Source organism: Stegodyphus dumicola, chromosome 1, assembly GCF_044657685.1.
Source record: "Stegodyphus dumicola isolate Sdum_Otavi_A_Nest chromosome 1, ASM4465768v1".
Classification (NCBI taxonomy): Eukaryota; Metazoa; Arthropoda; class Arachnida; order Araneae; family Eresidae; genus Stegodyphus; species Stegodyphus dumicola.
In genome coordinates this window covers 145,138,727-145,163,884 of record NC_140768.1, presented here as the reverse complement: position 1 = coordinate 145,163,884, position 25,158 = coordinate 145,138,727, and the positions used below count along the sequence as shown (strand labels likewise).

General features: G+C 31.1%; 1 protein-coding gene across 2 annotated transcripts in view; it reads right to left on the bottom strand.

Moving 5' to 3' along the window:
* Positions 1 to 306: 306 nt before the first annotated feature.
* The window catches only part of LOC118180321 (S1 RNA-binding domain-containing protein 1-like), a 155,332-nt gene continuing 130,480 nt past the window's right edge, over positions 307 to 25,158 (bottom strand). For both annotated transcript variants that reach the window (XM_085821568.1, XM_085821573.1), the window contains exons 16-22: positions 18,620 to 18,702; positions 17,423 to 17,529; positions 16,743 to 16,916; positions 10,679 to 10,804; positions 9,282 to 9,367; positions 6,213 to 6,311; positions 307 to 3,791 (exon numbers count right to left, since the gene is read on the bottom strand). In XM_085821568.1, the coding sequence (XP_085677694.1) occupies positions 2,707 to 3,791; positions 6,213 to 6,311; positions 9,282 to 9,367; positions 10,679 to 10,804; positions 16,743 to 16,916; positions 17,423 to 17,529; positions 18,620 to 18,702 (1,760 nt within the window). In that variant the 3' untranslated portion in view covers positions 307 to 2,706. The remainder of the gene's footprint in view (positions 3,792 to 6,212; positions 6,312 to 9,281; positions 9,368 to 10,678; positions 10,805 to 16,742; positions 16,917 to 17,422; positions 17,530 to 18,619; positions 18,703 to 25,158) is intronic.

Below are 25,158 nucleotides of genomic sequence, written 5' to 3'. Positions count from 1 at the left end.
CTATTTTATGTTTCAAAAAGAAATACAAAAATAAACAGAACACTTAAAACAAAGTCTCTTTTAACTAAGTTTTTTTCAACAGAAAATTTTGTTTTGCCAGTAGGCAGTAGCAGGTATTATTATTACCTACGAAGACAAGCAAAATATTTGTGTAATTTTTCTAATTTTTAGAGGTAAACTGTTCTTTTAAGTTTTAGACTGAAATCTTCAGATTGCGTTTTAATGCTCTTTTAAAACTTCATTTATTTTATATACTTTTAAAGTACATTGTTTATTACCCCCCCCAAAAAAAGACTCCATTAATAGTAGGCTTGTTACACATATAAAATATAACTTTATGTTTGCAACAACAATATCACAAATAACAAAAAGCACTATTTGACATGAAATGTTTTCATATTTACAATTTCAGGGCATAAATAGCAACATTCACCTTTGCCAACCAAAATGTCAACTTTTGAAGCTCCTAATTAATTTTTTTGCCATAAAATTTAACACTTGAATACTCTCTCATTCTCATTTACCATCCAGTTTTGTATTTCACTAATAATATTAAGTTAGTGAATCAGAACTAACTACCGTATATACCCGCATATAAGTCGACCCCCCCACTTCGACATAAAAAATTCGTAGAAAATAAGAAACCCGCGTATAAGTCGATCCCCCACTTCCGAAATTGATGGAAAAACTTCGAAATTTTTTTTTAAAGTACTACATTTATTCAAAATCATCTGAGAAAAAAAAGTAGATATACGATAAAAAATACCTTGGTAAATAAACAAAATCAAAATCCTTCAACGTCCGATTCATGGTCAGATTCGCCAAACATTTTATAGAACTCGTCTGTCGTCATTGGCTCGTCATCATACATATTTTCAGTCTCAAACTCTGTATTGTAACCTTCTAGAATTTCTTCCGGAAAAGATTCGCGTACGTAAAATATATTTGCATTTTCCCTTTTTAAAAGTTAAAAAAAATATTCAAAACCGTTCAGTTATTGCGTGGGCTATTTTTTAAAATTTTCACGTGTACGCCTGTTAACAAAAGTATTTCATGAATGAAGAGTAACTATTATAAAGACTTAATGTACGTAAAAACTATCTGCATTTCTCTTTTCTTGGCGTGTTGGCAAAACTTTTTTATTGCTCGATATTGATTGGTTGTTCGGGGGCCGAAAATTCTTTGGTTTAATCGAAACTTACTCTAGTTAAAGTATGAAACTCTGTGATTAGTTCGTCACATAATTTAAGTCATGAAATTACTTCAAGTAAGTGACTTATTTGATAAGTCGTCCAATTTGAGTGTGGGAAGAAAACAACTGCATTATATAAAGAAATTTTTGAACTTCCGATTCTTTTCATTTTTTATGGCCCCACGTATAAGTCGACCCCCCCCCCACTTTGAAGTCTTTTTTTTTTTTTTTTTGTCCAAAATATCTCGACTTATACATGGGTATATACGGTATATAGTCAGTATCCACTTCATTCTCTTTATCTATATAGAAGAGGAAGATGAGTGACCTGAATTTAAATAAATTCAGTGAAGTGTCTTAAAATGCATATGCAAAACTTACAAAGCTGAGAAATACCAGGACTGATCTTTCAGTCTACTTCTAAGAGTTTAGGGATTATGTTGAAAATGATAGGAATGAATTTATAAATCATATGGGAAAGATAAGATGATATCTCATGATATCTATATATCATATAGGAATTTTCATAAAGAATTCAAAATATAAATACAGAAAAAGATCCAAAATTCACACAGCTTGAACTTGGGGTTGTGCAAATTTTAGTTTCATGGATTTCAGGTAAAAAAAAAAGTCAGACTAGCCAAAAGAATAATAATTTTTTTAAAGTTATTTTAAAAAAAATAAGTATGGATATATTTTCTTTTTAACCTCTTCATTATTATGCAATTGTCAAATCATAAAACACATCTTAGTTCCTTCATAAAAGTGTTGTATGGAAAAGATATCTGGTTTAGACAATGTCAAATCACACAGATGGCATAGTTTGCAGTGTAGGTATTCTTGTGCGCATTTTAGCATTTGCCTCATTAATGGAATATTGCCAAAATACTAATTATGTAACATTAATCTATAAAAACAGCAAAGGCTTAGTTTTCAGTTATGGAACAAGTTTAGCAACCTTTGACAATAATTTTAATGATTATCAACAGAATATAATAGTTTGCAACAGAATATAATAACTATGAAAATTTGTTGCAAATAATGTCAAAATATTGCCGAAACCATCTGCATTTCACTGTCGACATGTGATAGATTACACCGATTGCGGGCATTGGCAGGTTTTCAGTCTTCCATTATATTACTTTAAAAATATTGACACTAAGAATGATTCTTCAAGAACAAGTTTTTTGGTCTTCTACTATAGAGAAAAACTAATTTAAATGCTTTAACTTTAGTTTAAGTTTTCGGTTAAAAATTATTTTAATACGTTTTTGTTTTACTCTACTTTAAAAAAGCTTTTCATGTTTAAAAAAATAATATTTTTTTTTTCCTATGTAGAAGACCAAAAACTTTTTTTTAACTCTAGAAATCTGTACAATTCTTGAAAAACAAAAGAATTCTAAGACTTTAGTATCAGGCTGCAAGTCATCTCCCTCAAATTTGTCTATAAAAGTCAGTGTCTAAAAAATTTCTTATGTATATTTATTCTTTAATAAATATAAAATGTGATTTATTCAGAATACACACAGAAGTTCTAGTTCTAATCGCTTTCTTTGATAATCAATACTTCTTAAACGCACAGATACTTTTTCACCAACTTGTAGTTGTTGTCCTTTCATTTTGCTAACATGAATTAAACCATTACTACCAACTCCAACATCTACAAAAGCTCCATACATAGTCACATTTCTTACAAACCCTGTAAGTTCTTCATTCACTCTCAAATCAGTGAACTGGCGAGATTTTGACTGTTCTTTTTTTAAATTATTGAAATTATTGGGCTCTGTTTTAACTTTAGACTCTGTGCAAAATTCTAGCTCTATGCGTTTTTTCTTAAAGTCTACACTTTTTACAACCACTGATACAATATCCCCAATATTCAGCTCTTTGCCTCTCATTCTACTAATGTGAATAAGTCCATTTGGACCCACTCCAATGTCTATAAAAGCTCCATATGGAGCAATGTTTTTGACCACTCCCGTAAGTTCTTGGTTAATTTTCAAATCGGTGAATGGCATTGGTTTTAATTGTTCATTCTTTACATTAGTACTTGACTGTTGGTTAAATTTCAAGTTGGTGCCCAAATTTAATTGCAATTGCTTTTTATCGAAGTCAACATTTTGCACAAACACAGTTATAGTGTCACCAATATTTAAATTCTGTCCTGCCATCTTACTGATATGAAGTAAGCCATCCTTACCGACTCCGACATCCACAAAAGCTCCAAAGGCTGTGATATTCGTTACACATCCTGTAAGTTCTTGATTAACTTTCAAATCTGCAAAAAGGCGTGGTTGTATCTGTGCTTTTTTTGAACTGGGACATTGAGGTTCTTGTTTGACATCAGAGTCAGTACAAAGTTCCAAGTCTAATCGCTTTTTGTCAATGTCTACACTTTTTACCAGCACAGACACCTTGTCGCCAACACTTAGCTTCTGGCCTTTCATCTTGCTGACGTGGATTAGTCCATCCGCACCTACACCAACATCTACAAAGGCCCCAAATGCAGTAACATTTCTGACACATCCTGTAAGTTTTTGATGAACTTTTAAATCAGAAAATGTTCGTACTGATGTCAAGAAGAGGGGCTGTTCAAATTCTATACAGAGAAAAGAAAATTATGCAATGTTTTAGTTTTAGCCACTGCAGTTTGAAAATAATAAAAGCACTTTATTCTTTGCATACAAATAAAAACTTCCTTACATGTATGTGTTTTGAAGTAATTTAATAAATCAAAAAATAATTTAAAGCATATATTCAGTTACTAAACAGGAAAGAATAACTCACCAACTAAAAAACTAAGAAAATAAATGTTAATTGGCTTTTATTTTAACCAAAATGTTTTAAAAGACTGAACAATACTGCCTCCTTCAACAATATTTAAAATAGATATATATATTATTGAACTTTAAAGAACTTTCTAATAGCTAATCATGATGCCCTTTGTAGTAAAAGGAAATCAAATAAAACTGGTGCCCTCTAAGGTTAGAAAATGGAATCAGATCAAGAGTTGGTTTAATTACAGATGCATGGGGAAGAAAATTAGTATTTCAGCCATTGAGTATGATATGCAGAATTTTATGGACATGGAAAGTCACCTCCAGAATATAATTCATCACCTAAGGAAGTTTTGGGATGATGTTAGTAGAGGCAAAATTTAATTTATGGTCTATAGGCTTATAAGTTGGCAATAGAAGAGTTATTCCTTTAATTTTTTTTTTACACATAAGAACTACATTAGTCAGGCTTGAATTCTAACCTATTTTTTCCATCATCTATAAAAAGATCAGTCCCAATTCCCTTTTTAATCTCCAGATGGCAACACTTGCTTTATTTTTTATATTATTTTCTTTTTTTCACTTTATTAGAGAGGATATCATGGTTGATTACTATCATGCTTTCAAAAATTCTTCAGTCTGTCTTCCTATTTTATTATTCCAGATATTTGTTTTCCATTTAGTTGCAGCTGGAAAAAGTGACAGCAATGAACTGCTGAAAGCAATTCTGCTAAAATAAAATCTATGCTAATTACCATTGGTTTTCTGACACAGAGTCAGTTACTCGGTAACTAAAAAGACTAAACCTTTCAGATAACAGTTAAATCTCCAAAAACTGAATCCGAATAAACTACTGATGAGGATGCTTTATTCACAAGATCTCTGGATAAATGAGTTAACCAAGAATATGAGGGGGGGGAAAAAAAAGAGTATTTTTTATTACTTATTGTTAGTTACTAGGGTTTCAGAAAAAATTTCACACATTGGATGATTATTGTGTGCATGAAAACTAGGTTCAAAGCGAATGCTGCATCTAGTTTGAATTTATGGCAAATCATTAGCTGGCAGCCAACCAAATTTTCTTAATAGTAATTTGTTGAAAAAATATATATAATAGAACATACAAAATGAATTTAGAATCTTTTCCATTAAGAATTATTAATTAGAGTAAGAATTTATTTACAGCTTGTAAATTTTTATAGTACTACTATTACTTTTGTGTATGTTTACCTCTAGTCATCTTTCTAGGCACTATGATGGTTCACAGTTATGTAGACGATATTTTAACGCTGGTTGCACTGCCTATACGATCAAGGCCCCAGGTGCCATTTATCAACAAGACAAGGCTTGTCCACATACTGTGCAAATCTCCCAGCAATGTTTTCAAGGATATGACGTATTCCCGTTGTCTGCCAGGTCACCTGACCTCTCGCCAAGACAGCGTGTTTGGGATATGCTTGGAGAGCAATTGCAGCTGTCCTGGAATATTAGTGAATTAACTGCCTAGTTGCAAAGATTATGGCATGATCTTCTGCAATGGGTTGTAGATGACCTACTTGATTGGATGCCATGTGCATGTGTGTTAACTCCTCTAAAAGAAGCCTTAAAGCAAGTTCCTCCCCCCCATAGTGAGAAAAAGAATTATAAACAATTTTTTTTGGGGGGGGGCACGTACATATTAATTTTTCTAATGAAACCTTAAAGCAGTTCTTCTGCATAAGAGAAAAATAAATTAAAAACAATAAAGATTAACTTTTATTCTTTATGAGTTTTTAATTCTTAGAAAATGACAAATTATTTGCTTTAGAATTGAGATTTTATGTTTTGCTCTTGATGTTTGACTAATTATTCTAGCCTTTCATTTTCTCATTTTTTGAACCACATCATTCTTTCCAGGGAAAAAAAAAAAAAAAAGAAAAGAAAGGAAAAAAAAAAATAATGTAAAATTTTAAAAATATATTTATTAATTATATTTAATTTTTATTACGAAACTATATTTCAATGAATAGTACTTTTTTTAATCATTTCTGTAACAAATAATTATTTGAATCATTACTTCGTAACTGAAATCATTCAGTTGTATTATTCCACTAATAAAAATATGTTATTCATTTAACATTATTTTCAGGTTCATGTTATTAAGAACTGTTTTTTTCCCCTTTTCATTTTTAATAAAATGTTATTTTATATTTAATAAAATTCAAAATTTAGTCACAGTAATCAAAAGCTACTTTTGTACTTACCTCCTCTTATGTCATAATCATGCAGCTGCTTCAATGCATCGATGATCAGTTGCATGAGAGGAACTGAGACTGAAAATTGGGTTGCCACATTTTCTATACCTATAAAATTAAAAAATATTTTACAGGTAAATAAATGACTCTTAAAGTTATTTTATAATTTCTGAAATGTTATGTGTAACCAAACTACAGACAGAATGTAATAATATAATTCATGTTTTTAATTCTTTCATAATGGGTGAGATGATGATGATAATAATGAAGCAAGGAATGGTAGCCCAACAAAGATCTGCTTCTTTTTACAGTTTGCGGTTAATTATCCTCAGCCAAGATGTTCAACGAAATAATATAACCAATATGGAAAGAGTAAAACAAATGTACAGATTATAACCATGCAGTTTAAGAAGAGTAGATTTCTTGCATTTCAGCAATAATTAAACCCTTAACCATCACATATGGTTCAAATACAGTTGGTTATTCTAAACCAATTTTGATATACCATACGTTTAACAGGCTCTGCACTTGAAGAAAATGAAATATGTGTTTCATGCAGCTTTTTTCATTTCCTTTTTATTGCATATTTTGGTGAAATTATAAGCAAGGTTTTATAGGGAAAAAATATCATTTTTAGTATTGAAAAATTTATATGTGATTCTGACATGAGTACTTTTTTCAGTAAGTAATTGTTGAATAGAGTTTCTGCAGTTTTAGAGACACAGATATAAGGATTGACCTTATATGTAAGACTATTATAGAAGAAGAATAAAGAATGAATAGAATGGTGTTTTATCTTTGTCACTGTACAGATGTATGCTAAACCATGTGAATGTGATAAGCTGGAAGAACTTCCCACAAAGATACAATTAGTAAATTTAGCCAGCCATAGTCAATCGCACTTCTGTTCTTTTTCTGTTGCATTGGTAAATCTGATACGTACTTTTTCTCTTGACTCAATCACCAAGTATGCACGGCTGTGCAGTTCATATAATTTTGAAAATATATTCACCTCTCATTTTGTTAAAAAAATTCCAGTCCATTCCTGCCTTCAAACTGTGCATTTGGCTTCCATGCTATTTGAGCAGTATAAATTATTTATATTATGGAAGTAGTTTTTATAGTATAAATGCATGCACTGAAGCTTTCTTACTTAAATTATTAAAAAAAAATATGCTGCTTATAATATCGGTTCAGAATTTTGTGAATAATAAAAAAGAATTTTATGAAAATTATGTCAAAATTAAGGGATTAAAAACAGTTCTTCCCAAAAATGCAAAAACAAGATAGCGACATCCATAACAATGACATACAAAATGGGAACCAGATACTGCCTGTCCAGAAAGTTTCAAGATAGGTGCAATTACTGGATAAGCATTAGAGTTAACTACAAATCGGTTTCTTAATTGATACAGTTAATTACAGCTCTTCCTCTGATCTTGAAAGTTCTGTGAGAGTCTACCAGGTGGCAGAACAGTTGTAGCAGTTCTGTATTCTTGGTAATGATACAACATGGAAATGAAAAATCGAGCAGTATGTGAACAAATTGTGTATGAAGTTAGGATAGACTGATAAAGAAACCTGGAATTTTATCCACTAGGTGTATGTTAAGTAGTTGTTAGTAGGGGCACAACTATTTGAGTGACATATAAATTTTGTAAATGACAAAGAGTCAGTGCAGAATGAACTCTAGGTGACTACACATCGCACTTTGTGACCAGGAATTTACAGCAAAACAAAGTTATAGTTCTTCCATAACTCCATCGATATGCCCCCAAATCGTATATTAATCTTGCTACTTTTGGAAGGGCAATAAAAGAGATATGACATGGAGATATTGCAATTGTTCAGGCAGCCATGGCAGCTAAGGTATGCAGAATCCTAAAAGAAGCTTTCTCTGACATGATGCTAGAAAATGCAAAAGCAGTGGCAGATGGAATCAGTTGCAGAGGATACCTAAGTACCTGGAAGATACTCAGGACAAATAACTGGTGAACACAATATTTTGTAATTAACAGTCTTGAAACTTTTCAGACAAAGGCTGCATTATAAATGCAGATGAGATTTAGGTGGAAAGCAAATCAATCATCCTAAAAGCAGCAATAACCTTTGTGCTTGAATTATTTTAATGTGTTCATTGAATTTGGAAGTGTAGCATTTTTAAAATTTTCTGATGGATAATACAGGCTACTAATTTATATGAAATCAGACTTCAAGGTTTATGCAAAGTTCATTTATATTTTTTGATTAGTTGATTCTTCAATTGGTTGGGAGACATTCACCCTTCAGCCTGTACTACAGAAAGAAGTATTACTGAAAGATTATTATAGATTATTGAAAAGAATTAAGAGCCCCCAAAAAAGGCTTAATGTCTCTTCACATGAAGTTACTATCATAAAGTAGTTGATTCCTCAAGGACTATTTTCTTTTCTCTAAAATAAAATCTCATCTCAAAGGAAATACAAGTATACTGATTTTGTAGAGTCATTAGGTTATATCGATGTAGGATCTTGAAAAATATGCAATGTCCTTGCAGGGATTTAAACTCCAGACACCTCCTGAATATGTGTCAAGTGTGCTTCCAGTTACACCACAGAGGCATATAGAAAGGAGGAAGAAAATGCCTTATAACATTTCAAAAAACTAAAATGACTTCAAAAACAGATTTCAAAAATGGTAAATAGTTTTAGACTTTTGCAAAAATTTAAAAACTTCTGTATGACAGATAAAATATATATAATGTATTTTACAATTCAAACTGTAATCTTCAATATCAGTGAGACTGCTGTTTTTAAAGAAAACTAACAAATGTCTAAGACTAAAAAAACTAAAAGACTTAAAAACTAAAAAACAACAGTAGAGAATTTGCCACATTTAATAAAATTCCTTAACAATGTGAAGGTTACTGCACACTAATTTCCCACCTAAATAGGAAATTTTAATTTATTTACATACAATATTACATGTATGAATTAACATCTGAATTCATAAAATGCTATTTTAAATTAAAGAAATGAATATATTAGTAAACTAAATGCCATTTATTATAAAAATCTAATATAAAACAGAAATACTTACATTTAAATTTCATGTACTGTGACACCTTGTCCACCAATAACTGCTGTCCTATTTCCTGAGGGCTACCTTTTATTTCTTCTAAAAACCTGTAAGAAATGGCAGTGAGTACTTACTGAAATAACTAACTGATGTAAAAATTATGTGCCGCAAAAACCTGCCCCCCCACATAAGGCATGCATGTTTGCAAATATATAGTGTCCATGTGGCATGGGGGCACTCTAAATATGCAGCGAGCTGATAGTCCTCTTGATAGGTTGGTGGTAGGGGAAGAGGGGTAGAAGACCCTCGACCGCCCGGGTGCTCTCCATCAAAATTGGGAGCAGAATTGAGCTAAATCGCACTGTCACCTGTAAGGTACTCAATGCTGTTGCCAACAACAGGCATAAACTTGCACTACTTTCCCTCCAAACTCTAAAGTTACATATACATTTAGCCAAAACTCTAAAGTTACATATATATTTAGCCAAAACTCTAAAGTTACATATGCATTTATTTAAATTTTGATTTTTTTCGTGGACAGGTCACACAAGTGAGCTTTAGCAACAAAAAAAAAAAAAAAAAAAAAAAAAAAAAAAAAAAAAAAAAAAAAATTCCGCAACATTACAACCAATGATGTTTTTCATGAGTTCTTACTTTGTAATAATTCTTAAATTATTAATAATTTACACCTGTAAAATGTTTCCAATTCTTTGGAAAACTCTTTTCAAAACTATGCACTATTTATCAGTTATGGAACAGAAGTTGTATTTTAAAATGACACCAAAAGTTTAAATTATATTTAGCCTATTCAGTAAATATCTGCACTGATTTCATTTTTAGACAGCTATAAGTGATAAACTCAGATAACATCTATACCATTGTGCAAAACTTATCTGAAATGAAAGAGATACGACATCCTGACTTCATATTCATATTACACATGGGGAACATCAAGAAAATTCTCATACAGCCAACCTATTTGTCAGAAATTCAATGGATCAAACTATCAGTGCTCAGCAGTCTTCTTCACTTGACACTGATGGGTTACAAAAGTTATTAAATAAGCATGCACTTAGAGCATATGAAATCATTTTCAAACATACTTGCAAAATAAAACATAATAAATGATATAATATTTTGAAAACAATTTCATAATAAATTCAACACTTTTTACACATTCAAAATATTGGCATTCCTCAAGAAGTTTACTAAAGAAAGAGATTTTTTGGGGGAAGGGAAAAAAAAAAAAAACTAGTGGTAATAGCATGGTATGGCTTTTGCATAAAACTCATAATTAAAATCAAAACAATATTTAAAAAATACTACTAATACAATTTTGCCATACTTTTTTAATCGATTGTAATATGATGAGCTTTTTCAATTTAAAATATATCATAAAAAGATTATTAAATATTTACTTTTCAGCTATGTTGTATGATTCTGGATGAATAATTGTCTGATCCAATAGATTTGGAGCAAAGACAGCAGACTTTTTTGCTTTTTTCCCTTTAGGTTTTTCTTCTTCAGCATCAGGAACTTGAGTGCTAAAAAAATTTTATTAATTACATTTTTATGTCATTTTAATGCACAAATATTAAACATAATAAATAAGTTAACTTTTATTCATTTGGAAGTTAAAAACTATAATTAATTATCATTGTAAAAAACAGCCTTGCTTGGAGATGATACCAGGGGTTCTCAACCTATTTTGCTCCATGCATCCATTTCACCATTTCTAGACTATAATTCCCCTTTCCTCCCGTTCCAAAACTCTAGTTACATATACATTTATTGAAATTAAAATTTTTTAAAATAAAAATACAGAAAATGTTAATAAACACCAAAATGTGAAATAAATCAGTTTTTGTAGTCATAAAATAAAACTAAATACTTAGCAGATAAATAAAAGGCTGACTGCATTCCTCGCTGAAACTATGAAATTCCTACCTGGTTGAGAACCTCTGGTCTATATACTACAATGAAATAAACTATGTCTAGAAACAGACTATTTGCAGTATAGTTTAGTATACAAACAGACTATTTGCAGTATTAAAACAAACTCCAATTTGTTTGCCTCTGAAATTCATCTATTTATATACTTTAATGAAAAACTGAGAGAAAGCTGAAACGAATTAACTAAAATTTAAAGAAAAAGTAAAGGTATATGTCTAGAATAACTGAACTAAAACTGATTAAAAATGAAGCAAAATTCACAAAATTACCGGTAAATATTTGATTAACCAAATTTTTGCATTAGATGAGGCAAATCTTTAAGTATTAACAGATTTTTGTGTGTATCTTATTGCTTGGAAAATACACAAAAATATATAGCAAATAGAATTTTCAAACATAAGCATCAGCTACCAAACATTAAAAGGAATACATTTGGATATCAAATAATCTTATGTGGACACCATGACTTCCTTGTATGGCCTATTAAATTATACACATTTTTATTACACTTTATTTAAACTTATTACCTCATATATTTCTCATTCAATCAATACAGTTCTCACTTTGCAGCAAGGCAAAAATATACAAAAACTCAGAATATCTTCATTAAAAATTGTAAAATACAGAACCAAAAACACTAAGAACAGTTAAAAAAAAATTTTTGCAATTAAAATTAGTTTCTATGCAAAAGCAAGTAATTCAGCCAACGGGGAAAAGAAACCAAAATTTTCCAGTGCACAAGAACTTAAAGTTAACCTTTAGTCCCACTGAGCAAAAAGTCACTGAAGCTGGTGCACCAACTTAATTCAAAATACTATTAAGAGTTTCAGATGTTAACAAATAACCATCCCATTAGGCCTGGCGTGACTTACACTTGTAAACTATTCTGCTCCATGGTGATTAATTAAAGGAATTAAAATCTTAAAACAAAACTTCTTTTGAATTCGTATTAAATCCATTTTATAACCTGTTTTGGAAAAAAAGAGGCCTTTATTATGTCCATATGTACAGATGACAAGCAAAAAAAATCATTCAAATAGATTCAATAGCAGTTAAAATGAATGTTTTTGTTGAAATATGATACCCAAAATCTTTCACAATTACAATACTACATTTACTTCATACAAGAAAGAAAAAACAGTAATACATGATTGTTGTGGACATTTATTAGCAAGTTAATAGTGTAACACGTCAGCACATTATAAAGGAATAGCTATGAAATAATAAACCTTCACAGGATATTCAGAACAATTATAAGGTATTTTTCCCGTCTTCTTAGCATGCCTTCGTGGTGTAACGGTCAGCACGCTCGGTGCGTATTCAAGAGCTCTGAGGTTCAAATCCCGGTGAGGGCATTGTACATTTATTACTTCTCCAGCATTCGAAATGACCTAATTTCACTACAATGGCGTCCAAATTAAAAAAGGTGGTGGGTGATGTTTCTCCACCACCAGGATTTGGCGATTGCATCCCCTAATCCCAAGTCGCCTTTTAAAAGGGGGAATATATAAGGTATTTCTTCCACCTTCTTAGCATGCCTTCGTGGTGCAGCAGTCAGCACATCCGGCGTGTATTTGAGGGGTCCGAGGTTCGAGTCCCAGCAAAAGCATTGCTCATTTTTCACCTCCCCTGCTTTGAAATAACTTGATGTGTCTACAGTGGCGCCCGAAATAAAAACGGTGGTGGATGATGATTCTCCACCAACAGGATTTGGCAAATATGTCCCCTAATCCCCAGTCACCTTTTAAAAGGGTGAGTATATAAGGTTATTTCTCCCACCTTCTAAGCATGTCTTTGTTGTGTAATGGTCAGCACGCTCGGTGCATAGCCGAGAGGTTTGAGTCCCGCCAAGGGCATTGTACATTTATCACTTCTCCAGCATATGAAAATGACCTAATGTCTCTACACAATAACATATATTATAAAAGTGATACATTTTGTTTTCATTTTTAACTTAACAGTGTGAGACAAATTTCTCATATTGCCATGTAATAAATAATATTTTATCTAAATTATTCTATTCTTTAATTATATAATAAGAATAAATGTGAAACTGTAATTTTCTTTTTTTCATGATTGAAATTGATTAACGTATGAAATGAAGCTTTAAATGCTACTACATCATATAAATTATCAAAGTTTTCTAATATCCATAACTGTTTTCCTTTTTTCCCAATCTGAATTTTCAGTCATTTAAGGTAGCATGAGTAGGACATCGTCCTAATGGTACTGTATACATGTTTGTGTGCCAGCATAGTTAGTATTCCTTGCCCACTACAGTTGATATGTTTTTTATATCCTTGATTTTCAAAATAAGACCAGTTTACTTTTTTTCTTTTATAGTTCTTTTCTTTTTTTAATGAAAAGTAAAACCATTTCTGGAATGTCAACAAAAATTTGCCTTTCCCTTTCAAAGTCTCTCTACCACCTGAAACAGATGTTATTTTTTCGTTGGTTAATTATTATTATTTATTTATTTAATGTTCCTCTGTTTTGTTATTTAAAAGAGATTATTTTTTGCTTATAATAAATTATGTTAAATATTACAATAGATATATATATAAGAATGAAAATGGTCGTTAAAAACAATTCTACATTTTCTGATACAAGAAATTTTATTGGTTCTGTAACAGTCAAAATAATGAAAGTATAATAAATAATGATGATTCATATATGCATATATACATGTGTGTGATATTTTTGTTAGAGATGACTTAAAGATTAGCACCAATTATTTTTTAGTCATGCCCAAGATGTTTATACATGCAAATGCAAAATGTGTGATAGAAGATGAAACCTGCACATGCTGGTGCAGATAATTAGACATATAACTTGATTTCATGATAAAACATTTCTTTGGACACATATTCTATTTTTCATATCACTGAAGGTGTGACAAGCATCCCACAATTTTATATAAAACATATCACATTTTGAGGCAATAGATGGTTTAGTGAAGCAACAAGACACACACTAGCTGGACAAACAATTTTTGAAATTAAAATTAGTTTCTATGCAAAAACAAGTACGAGGGTAAGTTGAAAAATAAGTTTCCCCTGTCGAATGTGGTCAGAGTTGTGTATGAAAGTCAAAAAATAGAATGAGACATTAAAGATATGACATACCTTTATTTTTCCACATAGGTACCAAGTACATGAGACATTTGTCATATCGCTTGATAAGCTTCAAAAAGCCCTCCAGGAAAATATCAGGGCTTTGCATATGGAAGAAGCGTTGAACGGCTTGTTTCACTTCAGTATTGCTTCCAAAGCGCCTTTCCCCAAGATTTTTCTTCAAAGCCGGAAACAGATGGAAGTCGCTTGGTGCGAGATCAGGACTGTATGGCGGATGGTGTAGGCGCTCCCAACCAAGAGTTGCAATATGGTTTTGCGTCGCCGAATGTGGTCTGGCATTGTCATCCAACAGCAGAACGCCAGATATGAGAAGGCCAGGCCGCTTTTTCCGAATCACCTCTTTCAATTTTGACAGGGTGTCACAGTAGTACGTAGCATTGATGGTTCCAACCTCCAAAACGTCCAGCAACAAAACTCCTTGGGCGTCCCAGAAAACTGTGAGGAGCACTTTACCTGCAGAGGGAGTTGTCTTGAACTTCTTTCGGACAGGTGATGACGGATGTTTCCACTCCATAGATGCGGCCTGCGATTCTGGCGTGAAATGGTGGACCCACATTTCATCCCCCGTCACAATCCGAAACAGAAAGTCATTGCCATCTTCATGGTAATGCACGAGATGTTCCAGGCTGACCCCCATGCGTTGTTCCTTGTGTGTCGAGGTCAATTGTCGGGGCACCCATCGTGCTGACACTTTTCTGTATCGAAGAATGTCGTGGATGATGTTTTGAGCTCGCTCATGTGAGATTTCAAGTTCTTCTGCTACTTCATCGATGGTGATACACTGGTTCGCTCTAATCATGTCATCCACCTTCCTGACATTTGCATCTGTAGTGGCCGTGCGCATCCGTCCAGCTCTCGGTATGTCCTCCACTAGCTGACGTCCATCACTGAATGTGCGACACCATCTCCGCACCATTTGCTTCGACATCACACCTGGCCCACAGACTTCCACGAGGCAGTTATGAATTTCTGTTCCTGATTAAAGTATGAAAGGAAGCTTTAAATGCTACTACATCATATAAATTATCAAAGTTTTCTAATATCCCTAACTGTTTTCCTTTTTTCCCAATCTGAATTTTCATTCATTTAAGGTAGCACGAGTAGGACATCCTCCTAATGGTACTGTACACATGTTCGTGTGTCAGTATAGTTAGTATTCCTTGCCCACTACAGTTGATATGTTTTTTATATCCTTGATTTTCAAAATAAGACCAGTTTACTTTTTTCTTTTATAGTTCTTTTCTTTTTTTAATGAAAAGTAAAACCATTTCTGGAATGTCAACAAAAATTTGCCTTTCCCTTTCAAAGTCTCTCTACCACCTGAAACAGATGTTATTTTTTTGTAGGTTAATTATTATTATTTATTTATTTAATTCAGCCAACGGGTAAAAAAAACCCAAAATTTTCCAGTGCACAAGAACTTAAAGTTAACCTTTAGTACCACTGAGGAAAAAGTCACTGAAGTTGGTGCACCAACTTAATTCAAAATACTATTAAGAGTTTCAGATGTTAACAAATAACCACCCCATTAGGCCTGGCGTGACTTACACTTTTAAACTATTCTACTGCACGGAGATTAACTAAAGGAATAAAAATCTTAAAACAAAACATAATTCAATCATTTTTAAAGCAAAAAATGTACAATTTTCCAACACATAAGGATATGGTATATATACATACATATATCTATATATATGTTTGGTGCAGTTGAATGCAACAAAAAAGATACACAACTATATGTTATAGCAGTGCCATATACAAAATTTAAAAAATCTACGGCTAATAGTTTTTGAGTTATACAAGATACATACATAAGTACGTATGTGCAGGCATCACAAAAAAATTCCTTTTGAATTCATATTAAATCCATTTTATAATCTGTTTAGGGAAAAAATAGGCCTTTATTATGTCCATATGTAGAAAATCGTGTAGTAGAAAAAGTAAATGTGCATTTCACCACAGTGTTTTAATGACTTGAAATCCTATATTTAAGTTTGGAATGTGCATGTTATCAAGTCCCTGTGCATGTATGTTATGGTGCATATTATCCAGTCCCATATAGACAACATGCCTTGTTAGATCCAAGCTGCGATCAGGACACATAGTAATGTAATTAAGTTAAATCATTTCATAATATTTTGCCTGTGGTGTTTATTTACAAATAATGTATACAGTATTATTGACTGGAAAGGAGCTCATAGTATTGCAAATGACATAATGTGGGTTAGTTTTGCAAGTGGTGCAGTTTAGATTCCAGGAAGGGGGATGCACCAAATTAAAAGTAATTTTTCAAGCAATAGATAGAAATTATATCTTTGGGTCCACAAATTTAAAATTTTAAATTAACATGAGGCAAAAGTATGAATGCAATTATAAAATAAAAATCTAAACTTACGAAGTTGACACAGACGTTTGTGGTAAAACTTTGACAAAACCAGCACACTGTTCAAATGACTTTTGTCCTAAACCTTTTACTTGCAACAGCTGCTGCCGGTTGATGAAGCAACCATTTTTGGTTCGCCATTCCACAATTTGTTTTGCTCTTGTAGCGGTTAAACCAGAAATTTTCCTGCAAAGTTATTCAATTTTAATACAATAAAAATTAAAACATACAAAATAATATGTAAAGATCAAGTAAAGTCAGGTGAAGCTGTGCATATTATCTAGTCCCATATAGACAACTTGCCTCATTAGATCCAAACTGTGATCAGGACATATAGTAATGTAACCAAGTTAAATAAAATCATTTCATAATATTTTGCCTGGAGTGTTTATTTACAAACAATATAAACAGTACTATTGAATTTTATGCACATCATGAACGTATTTAAAAAGATACTTTCACAATACCCTACATTATTTACTTTGGAAATTAAATAATTGCTTTATAAATGTATATATATATATTTAATATACTATGCAATTTATTTTTAATAAAAATAATAGTACGTAATAATGGATATTTAATTTTAATATACAATATTTTTGACCAATTATTTTGTACAAGCTTAGAAGTTCCACTGCAACTGACATAACATAATAAAATTACTTGAAACACACAACCATTATTTTTACCTCAGAAGAAATTCTGGGCACACATTGAGATCGACACCCACAAAGCTCACACATTCTTCAACAATACTATCCAATGCTTTCTTCAGTTGAGCTTCTGGCACATCATGCTATAAAATATGTAATGTTACATTAATCAGTTTTTCAATCAATTATATATAAAATATACTAGAGTCAATAAATTATAAGATTGACCACTGCCTGGTGATGCTATATATAATTTTCCACGGATATGCTGTCACTGAAAAATGCCATTTTGTGGCACCTTCAGACCCAACATAACACTGATTTAATGAAACACTAGCACTTCAGTGATTGTCATACAATATGATAACGCACAAATTATGAACAGATAATGCTCCAGTATTTTCTGCCTAGATGGTTAGCACATTTAATGTTATGCATAAATTAAACACATTGATAATTAATTCAAAGTGAAATATATTTTTCCTTAAGTTCTTAATTGTGACAACAATGTAGCTGGCAAATCAGCAACACAGATGACTGACAGCATCATTTACACTTGGAGCTAGCCCTGGTTATAATTGAGCTTGGAGACACAGCAGTACGTAAACAATAAATTTTGTTAAAATCTAGGCAATGGCAATGCATGGAAATACAGCTATGAATATTATAAGTATTATCTTCATGAAGTACAATTTGCTGGATGTGGGCAAGATTATCTGTTGAGATGTCCAATATCAATTTGAACAAAGCAACAAATTCAGGCAGTTAACAGACAGTCCCTGAAAATCATTGCAAACTTCAGGAGTAACAAGAATCAGCTCTTTCTTCATGATAACTCTATTCTTGTGCCTCAGAATGAACTTTATATTCGTGCAGTCTGAATTTGTGAAACACAGGTCACAGCTTTGTTCCATTAATATATTCTCTCAATCTCACTTTTTATTTCCCAGTTCTGCATTACAAATGCATAGAAAACATTTTTAGTCATCAAAGGATATTATCCCACAATGACAGAAGTCATATGGCTGATTTGAGTTCATGAACTTCAGGAATCCTTCCAACAGTTATATTTGCACTGAAAGCGACTGCACTGCGGTCCATGGACACCATTTCAAGGATATGCATAATAGGAACTTGGCATTAAATTTTTGTGCTTAGTCTTAGAACTTACTGACTCTAGTAGAATGCCCTTTTGAAAAGCTAATAAAAGGTTTAAAAAAAAAGGTAATGTACCTGATACATTCCAACACCTAAATGTTTGGGTTCTACTTTAACATATTCTAATAAAGGATCTTGGAGTCTTCTAGCAATTGAGACTGAAAAGGACACAGAATATATGACTTAACACTAAATTATTAAATTAAACACTAAATTATCAATAACAAATTCTTAAATATGTTCCATACTTTCAGCCAATATGTTTTTGCATATTAATAAATCTACTACATAATTTCAAACTGATGTTTTATTTACAGAGCATGCTTCTTTAGAGTCATCTAAGCTTAAAGAGATGTTAAATCGAAAACTTTTACTGCAGTTTTTCTTGGCTTTGTACTTTTTGTTGCTTTATACCGTCTTTATACCGTTTATATCGTCTTTATAAGTCAGAAAAAACCATGTTCAAATTTATTATTACTAAATTAAGGAAACACTTTCAAATTTTGTGGATTTATGCTAATAATATATATTAAAACATTATTATGAATTTGTTTATTACATTAACACAATTTTTTTTGTACAAAAGGCTAAATTTCAGAAAACTGCAAAATTTATAAAGCAAAATATTACCATTTAAAAAAAAATTATTTGAACTTAAGCCTAATACAGTATTTTTTAAGAATAAGCTTTAAAAAAGCTGTTACAAAACTGTTTATTATTAAGTAATTAAAGTAATAAATATAAAATTAACTTTTTTAATTTAAAAATAAAAATTTCAAAAACCTAAAAAGTGCTAAATGTTATTTTTTTCCCCCTTCAAATCTAAAGCTGCAATATAATGAATGTTTCTTAAAAGAAGGGAAAGAAAAGGAAAGAAAAAATAATGAATAGTCTGTCACAATGATAACTGCACAGGTAAAACACTTTGTCCTCAGAAAACTTAAGACGGCAGTCTTCCACCTGCAATCTTATGGTTAAATATCTGAAAATGCAATCTGCCATTGACAGCTGATAAAACTTCTTTTAATTCAAAAAAATTAAATGTAATTTTTTTTTTAATTCAATTTTGCAAAATCTCTGGCATTTGTTACTGTTCTTTCTCTTACCCCCACCCCTCGGATGATATAAACAAGCAAATGTTAAAAAATTCAATACAGATTGCAAAAGAAGATTTTAAAACAGTAAAATTTACACAAATTTTAAAAAAGAAATACAAAAGATAACTGCAGCAGTCTGTAAGCTGCTGTAGAATTTCCTTGCTACTGTTAAGATTTTATTTTGTATGCTAACACTAAACTAGAAATTACTAACTACACTAAAAACATTAACACTAAACACTAAACTAAAAACTAGAAATTGTGTAATAAATAACTTGATATATGTTAGAAATATAACCAATAGAGTTAATTTAAAAGTAATACAATTAATTTACATTATGGTAAAAAAAAGGAACTGTGTCAAGCAGAATGTAAAAGAAATGTTTAAAAGCTTCATTCCATAAATGTTTTAATTTTTCCTTATTCTTATAATGTCCTATTCTCTAGAATATATGGCAATAAAAATTGTTGCTTCTGTATTTATTTTATTTCTATTTCTTCTACTTAAGTGATATGTTTCCAACAGAATACCACAAACTAATCTTCTTCCTTGAAGATGAGTGATCAAGGCTAGCCACCTTCAAAATGTCCATTTCCACCAAATCAATTTCAATCTACAGATGAGTTTTCTTTGATTTTAAATTTTAAAACTAATATACTCATCTGGCATACAAAGCAAATGTGCAAATAAAATAAAGAAGTAATTTGCAAATTATCTGTTATACCATTATTTACTTACATAGTTCCCCCTTTTCCCATTAATTTTAGTGCTTGAAAACTAGGTGGGGAAAAATATGTGGTGCAACCATTTCTGAAAAGAAGCTTAATTGATAAATATAGCACATTAAAAATCACACAAAAAGACGCACTAATTGTATATTTCAATGGATTTATCAAATTCAATAATATTCTTTTTTCCCCCCTATGTAAAATAATTTCCTATTTGTGCATACATTTTGCCCTGTTACTATAACTCAGAAGTTTCTACATCATATGCTGAAAAAACTAGAGGGAAAGTATGCAAGGGGGGATATGTGAGTAAATGCAGTATGTGAATTTCTTCATTTTGAAAAGTTAAAAGACTTTTATTTGACTCTATCCATAATAGTTCCATTTTTGGAGAACTGAAATTAAAGACCTAGTAAAACAATTAAGCTGTGCCTGCTAATATACTGCCTGCAATAGCATCCTTTAATGATTTGACACCAACTGGTGAATGAAACTGGATTTTTGATTTTAAGATGATACTGTTTGGCCATTATACTGGGTTGGAACATAAGTAATGGCCATTTATGATGTGTTTAAAATTACGCTGTAAAAATAAAATGTATGACATAATGTTTTCAGGGTTCGTACACATTTCTGCACGCGGAAATTAAGTACTTTTAAGGACCATTGATGAAAAAAATTAAGGACCTATGAGCAAAAGGGAACTGAATAAATTCAATTGAAGATATTATCTATGCCTGAATTTCACTTCTGAAATACCATCCTAAAAATAAAATAGATCCCTAAGTAGTACGCATTATTACTAAACACGAATTAATTAACATAATTGTTAATAAGTTTGAGAACAAAATAAACTATGCAATTTCTCAAGTAGCATTAAATATTTTACACTTATGATATTTGGCCATATTTGAACGTTTATATCGATTTCCTTCTCTTTTAAGCATCTTTTCTAAAAATTAGAGTTTTGTATCGATATTCAAACCAATGCTCTCACTAGTTTCTGCGTGCTTCATCTCCTAACTTGTCAACCTCTTCATAATGTACCTATGAGGGTTTAATTAATCTGGTAAAAGTTAAATAGTCCAAAACCCCCGACAGACGTGAAGCATATTATCGCTATGTCTGAAAGTAACTACAATATCAGACAAAGGTTTAAATAAGCCTCTTATTTAAAAAGAACTTAGAACATAAAGGCATGTTCTGATGCTAACAAAATCAATTACATCTCACAGTGACGTAATTAAACAAGAACAGTCAAATTCAAACTAATAATGTGGACTAGTTGTCAAAGATTATACAATTTAATTGTAATTTAATCTGGTTCAATAACTCTATCGTATGAGGAAATAGAAAAGGGAAATTATAGTAAAGGTTGAAATCATAAACAGTTGGGTAATTTACATTATAATAGCTGCACATATCTTTAAAGAATAATTTGCTTTATGTACTCAGTTTCTTTCTTCAACACGTTTCCTTTTCATTTTAGAATTTTTGGATTTAATTAAGGATTTTCGTTATTCCAAAAAACACTAAATGCATTTAGAATGTACAGAAAAAGCGGCTAATTTTATTTCTTTAGTAATATGAACATTCAGAAGCAATATGAAATATATATATAGTAAAGGACGGTTACAGAGCTGATGTGGCAAAATTTCTAGAATTTAATGACACACCGAACAACAAAATCTAGAAATGGCAAAACTTTTAGAATTTAGAGCAAGCATTGAAAGCAGAATTTAGAAAGGCAGTAGGCAGCAGAACTTAGGATTCACAGAGATTGCATCAGGTGGGAAAATGCCTAGTGCCAGCTATGTGTATGATGTATTAAGAAATATTAGATGAATCTTTTTAATTGTAAGTTTTCAGTTTCTTTAATAATCAAAAAATCCCTTTCTATAATGCCTGTCCATGTGATAAGATCCGAAGCATTTTTGATATTATCCATGCTTCTGTCTAGTGAAAAGTAGAGAAAATAAAGAGAAGATAAATATGTTAAGATTCTAGTATCAGAAGTAATACATTCAAATATTATGTTTTCATTGTTCTTCCAGATGTTCTCCCAAAATTAAGAAATTCATTGTAAGCTTTCTGTAAAATACATCCATTACGTGTTGACACCATGGAGACATTTTTCATTTTGTCACATATTTCTGGAATCTTCTAGAATCGTGGGTCTATAAATCTTGCCTTCAAATCCTTCTAAACTTTCCAAGCTGCAATGTCTAAAATTGCAAAGAAAAATTATCCTACCCATTTCTGTAACAGTGAAAAGCCAGATATATTTTGGAAAAAAGATAGGAGGGATAAAGTATAAAATTAATTTTATAGAGAAAACTGATGCACATTCAAAGAATTTTGAATATTCTGAGACAGTTGCATGGGAAAATCTCTTACTATGAAAAAATTAAAAACAAGACATTTTTAATTAATTACATAGCTAATTTTGCTTTTGCTAAGAGCTGTTTCGTAAATTGTGCTTTATAGCATTATACCTTGTTTATTTTTCAGATTTAAAATATTATATAAGTTGCCAAAATGAAATTTTATAATACGACAGCGAAAAATAAAAATGTTTTATTTTAATGTTATTTTTTAAATATAATTTCAATATATTACCATTATTTTAATAAAATTTATCAATGATACGACGTTTTAAAAAAAATCGTCGAAAAATACTCAGGTTTTGGAATTAAAAAGTTTCTATAGAAACTAATCTTAAAATGTGCATCAGTTTTCTCTATAAAATTAATTTTACCCCAAAAGCAAAAAGTTGTTTAAGAGCTCTTTACTAGAAAAAACGAATTTCGAAATGCTTATGTTTCACTTCTTGCTTAAAAACTCGAGTATCCCATCATTTATATTAGAAATAGAAACAAATTATAACTCATGAACCCATTCAAAAGATTACCATATATACGGCAGTGAATCGCCAAAAATATTCCTCAAAGTGCTAATTCGCACTCAAAATGTCAGTCGTAAAAACAGACAGAAATTTCAGATGATTAAAATTAAGGACCTTCTGTTGATTTTGGCCAAAATTAAGGACTTTTAAGGACCAAAAATCGATTCCAAGAAATCTAAGGACTTTTAAGGACTCTTAAGGACTGTACGAACCCTGTGTTTTGTGTTATTTGAAAGAGAATTTTTCTCTCTATAAGATGGCATATTTGATTTTTAGTCCAAAAGGGACAATTTGCCCTGAAGGACTATTAATTTCATTTTTGCATTTTGCGTTAAAAACTTAAAAAGACTGTATCACTTTTCAAATCATGGCCACCATATATCATCGCCCTGGCTTATATTTAAAGAAGTTAAATAATGAAGAATCTGCATAAATGTATATATGTTTCTCGCATTGTGATAAAACAACGGTACCTAGAGCCATCAAAATTTGAATAACGTAATCTTCCATAAAATAAGGGCATGTGGAAGCCCTAATTTGAATTTTAAATTTGATTTATTATCGATTTCAGATTTTGTAACACTTAACAAATTTTTGATTAAAAAAACTAAACATTTCAAAGCGAGCAATGGCAACGCTGTACGAAAAAAGTTTTTATCTCCAGCATGCGACACTCTGTATAGGAAATTCTAAAGATACGCTTATTTTAAAATTAATTTGCGATATTGCTGTTTAACTGAATTTTATAGTTTGAATACACACAGCATGATATTTAATAACTAAAGGTAACACACAAAACATTAAAAAGCCCCTTTGGACGTAATTCAATAAAAAAGAAAAGCATTTTCTTGTTGACACCTTCTTTTTGCATTAAATCTAGGCACCAATGCTGCAGAAGCTATCCGAGAGATTTGTGAAGTGTATGAAGAAGGTGCAACGTCTGAACAAACTGCAAGAAATTGGTTTGCCAAATTCAAAAATGGAAATTTCAACCTTAGTCTTTACGGTTGAAATTTTAATTTTTGAATTTGGAATTGCTGCTTGTTCCAGATGATCAAATGAGTTTGATGAAGAGTGTTTGAATAGACTTCTGCATGAAGACATGCGTCAAACCACTCGAGAATTAGCTGAATGAGTGGGTTGTAGCCAAATGACTATAGTTCAACATCTTAAGTCTATGGGGAGAAGTCCCAAAACTCAGATATTATTGACTAATTTATTGTTTTTTGTTTTGTGAAAATAAAAAATTTTTAATTAAAAAATGGCCATTACTTATGTTTCAACACAATACATAAATTCTAATCAAAGTAATTGTTATTCTTTGTACCATGTTCTGCCTCTGTATGAACTTGGCTATATAAGAAGGTGAATAAATGATTTCTCTTAAACCAAATCTCAATTTTTATTCTAATGCTCTGTCAGATGTTGTTCACATAACATTTCCATCTTATATCTTCCGTTATCTACAGATACATCGTATATAGTATAAAAATAGGAACACTTGTGATCTTTTGGCAAAATGCCTCATGCAAGAGAGAATGTTCTTTTCTTGTCTAATCTAGTAAACCCACACATAAAATGCCGTAAAAATTAACACAAGATAAATAAATTTTGTCCCAAGACCTTTCCGTGAGGAAATAATTACCAAAAAATTGCACAATGTAGGTATGCATACCTTTAATTGTTCTGAAGTTTGGAAAGAAGTCATCCTCACCCTCCTTTAGCAAAAAGTAAAAATAAACAAAGGGAAGCAACAGAAAGAGGGAAGAAATAAAAAGAAAAGAGGGAACATTAACAAGAAAAGAAAAAAAAAAAAAAAAAAAAAAAAATTCTTATCTTTCTAGAAGTACCTAAAACAGATTCTAGAGTTATCAAACACTCAC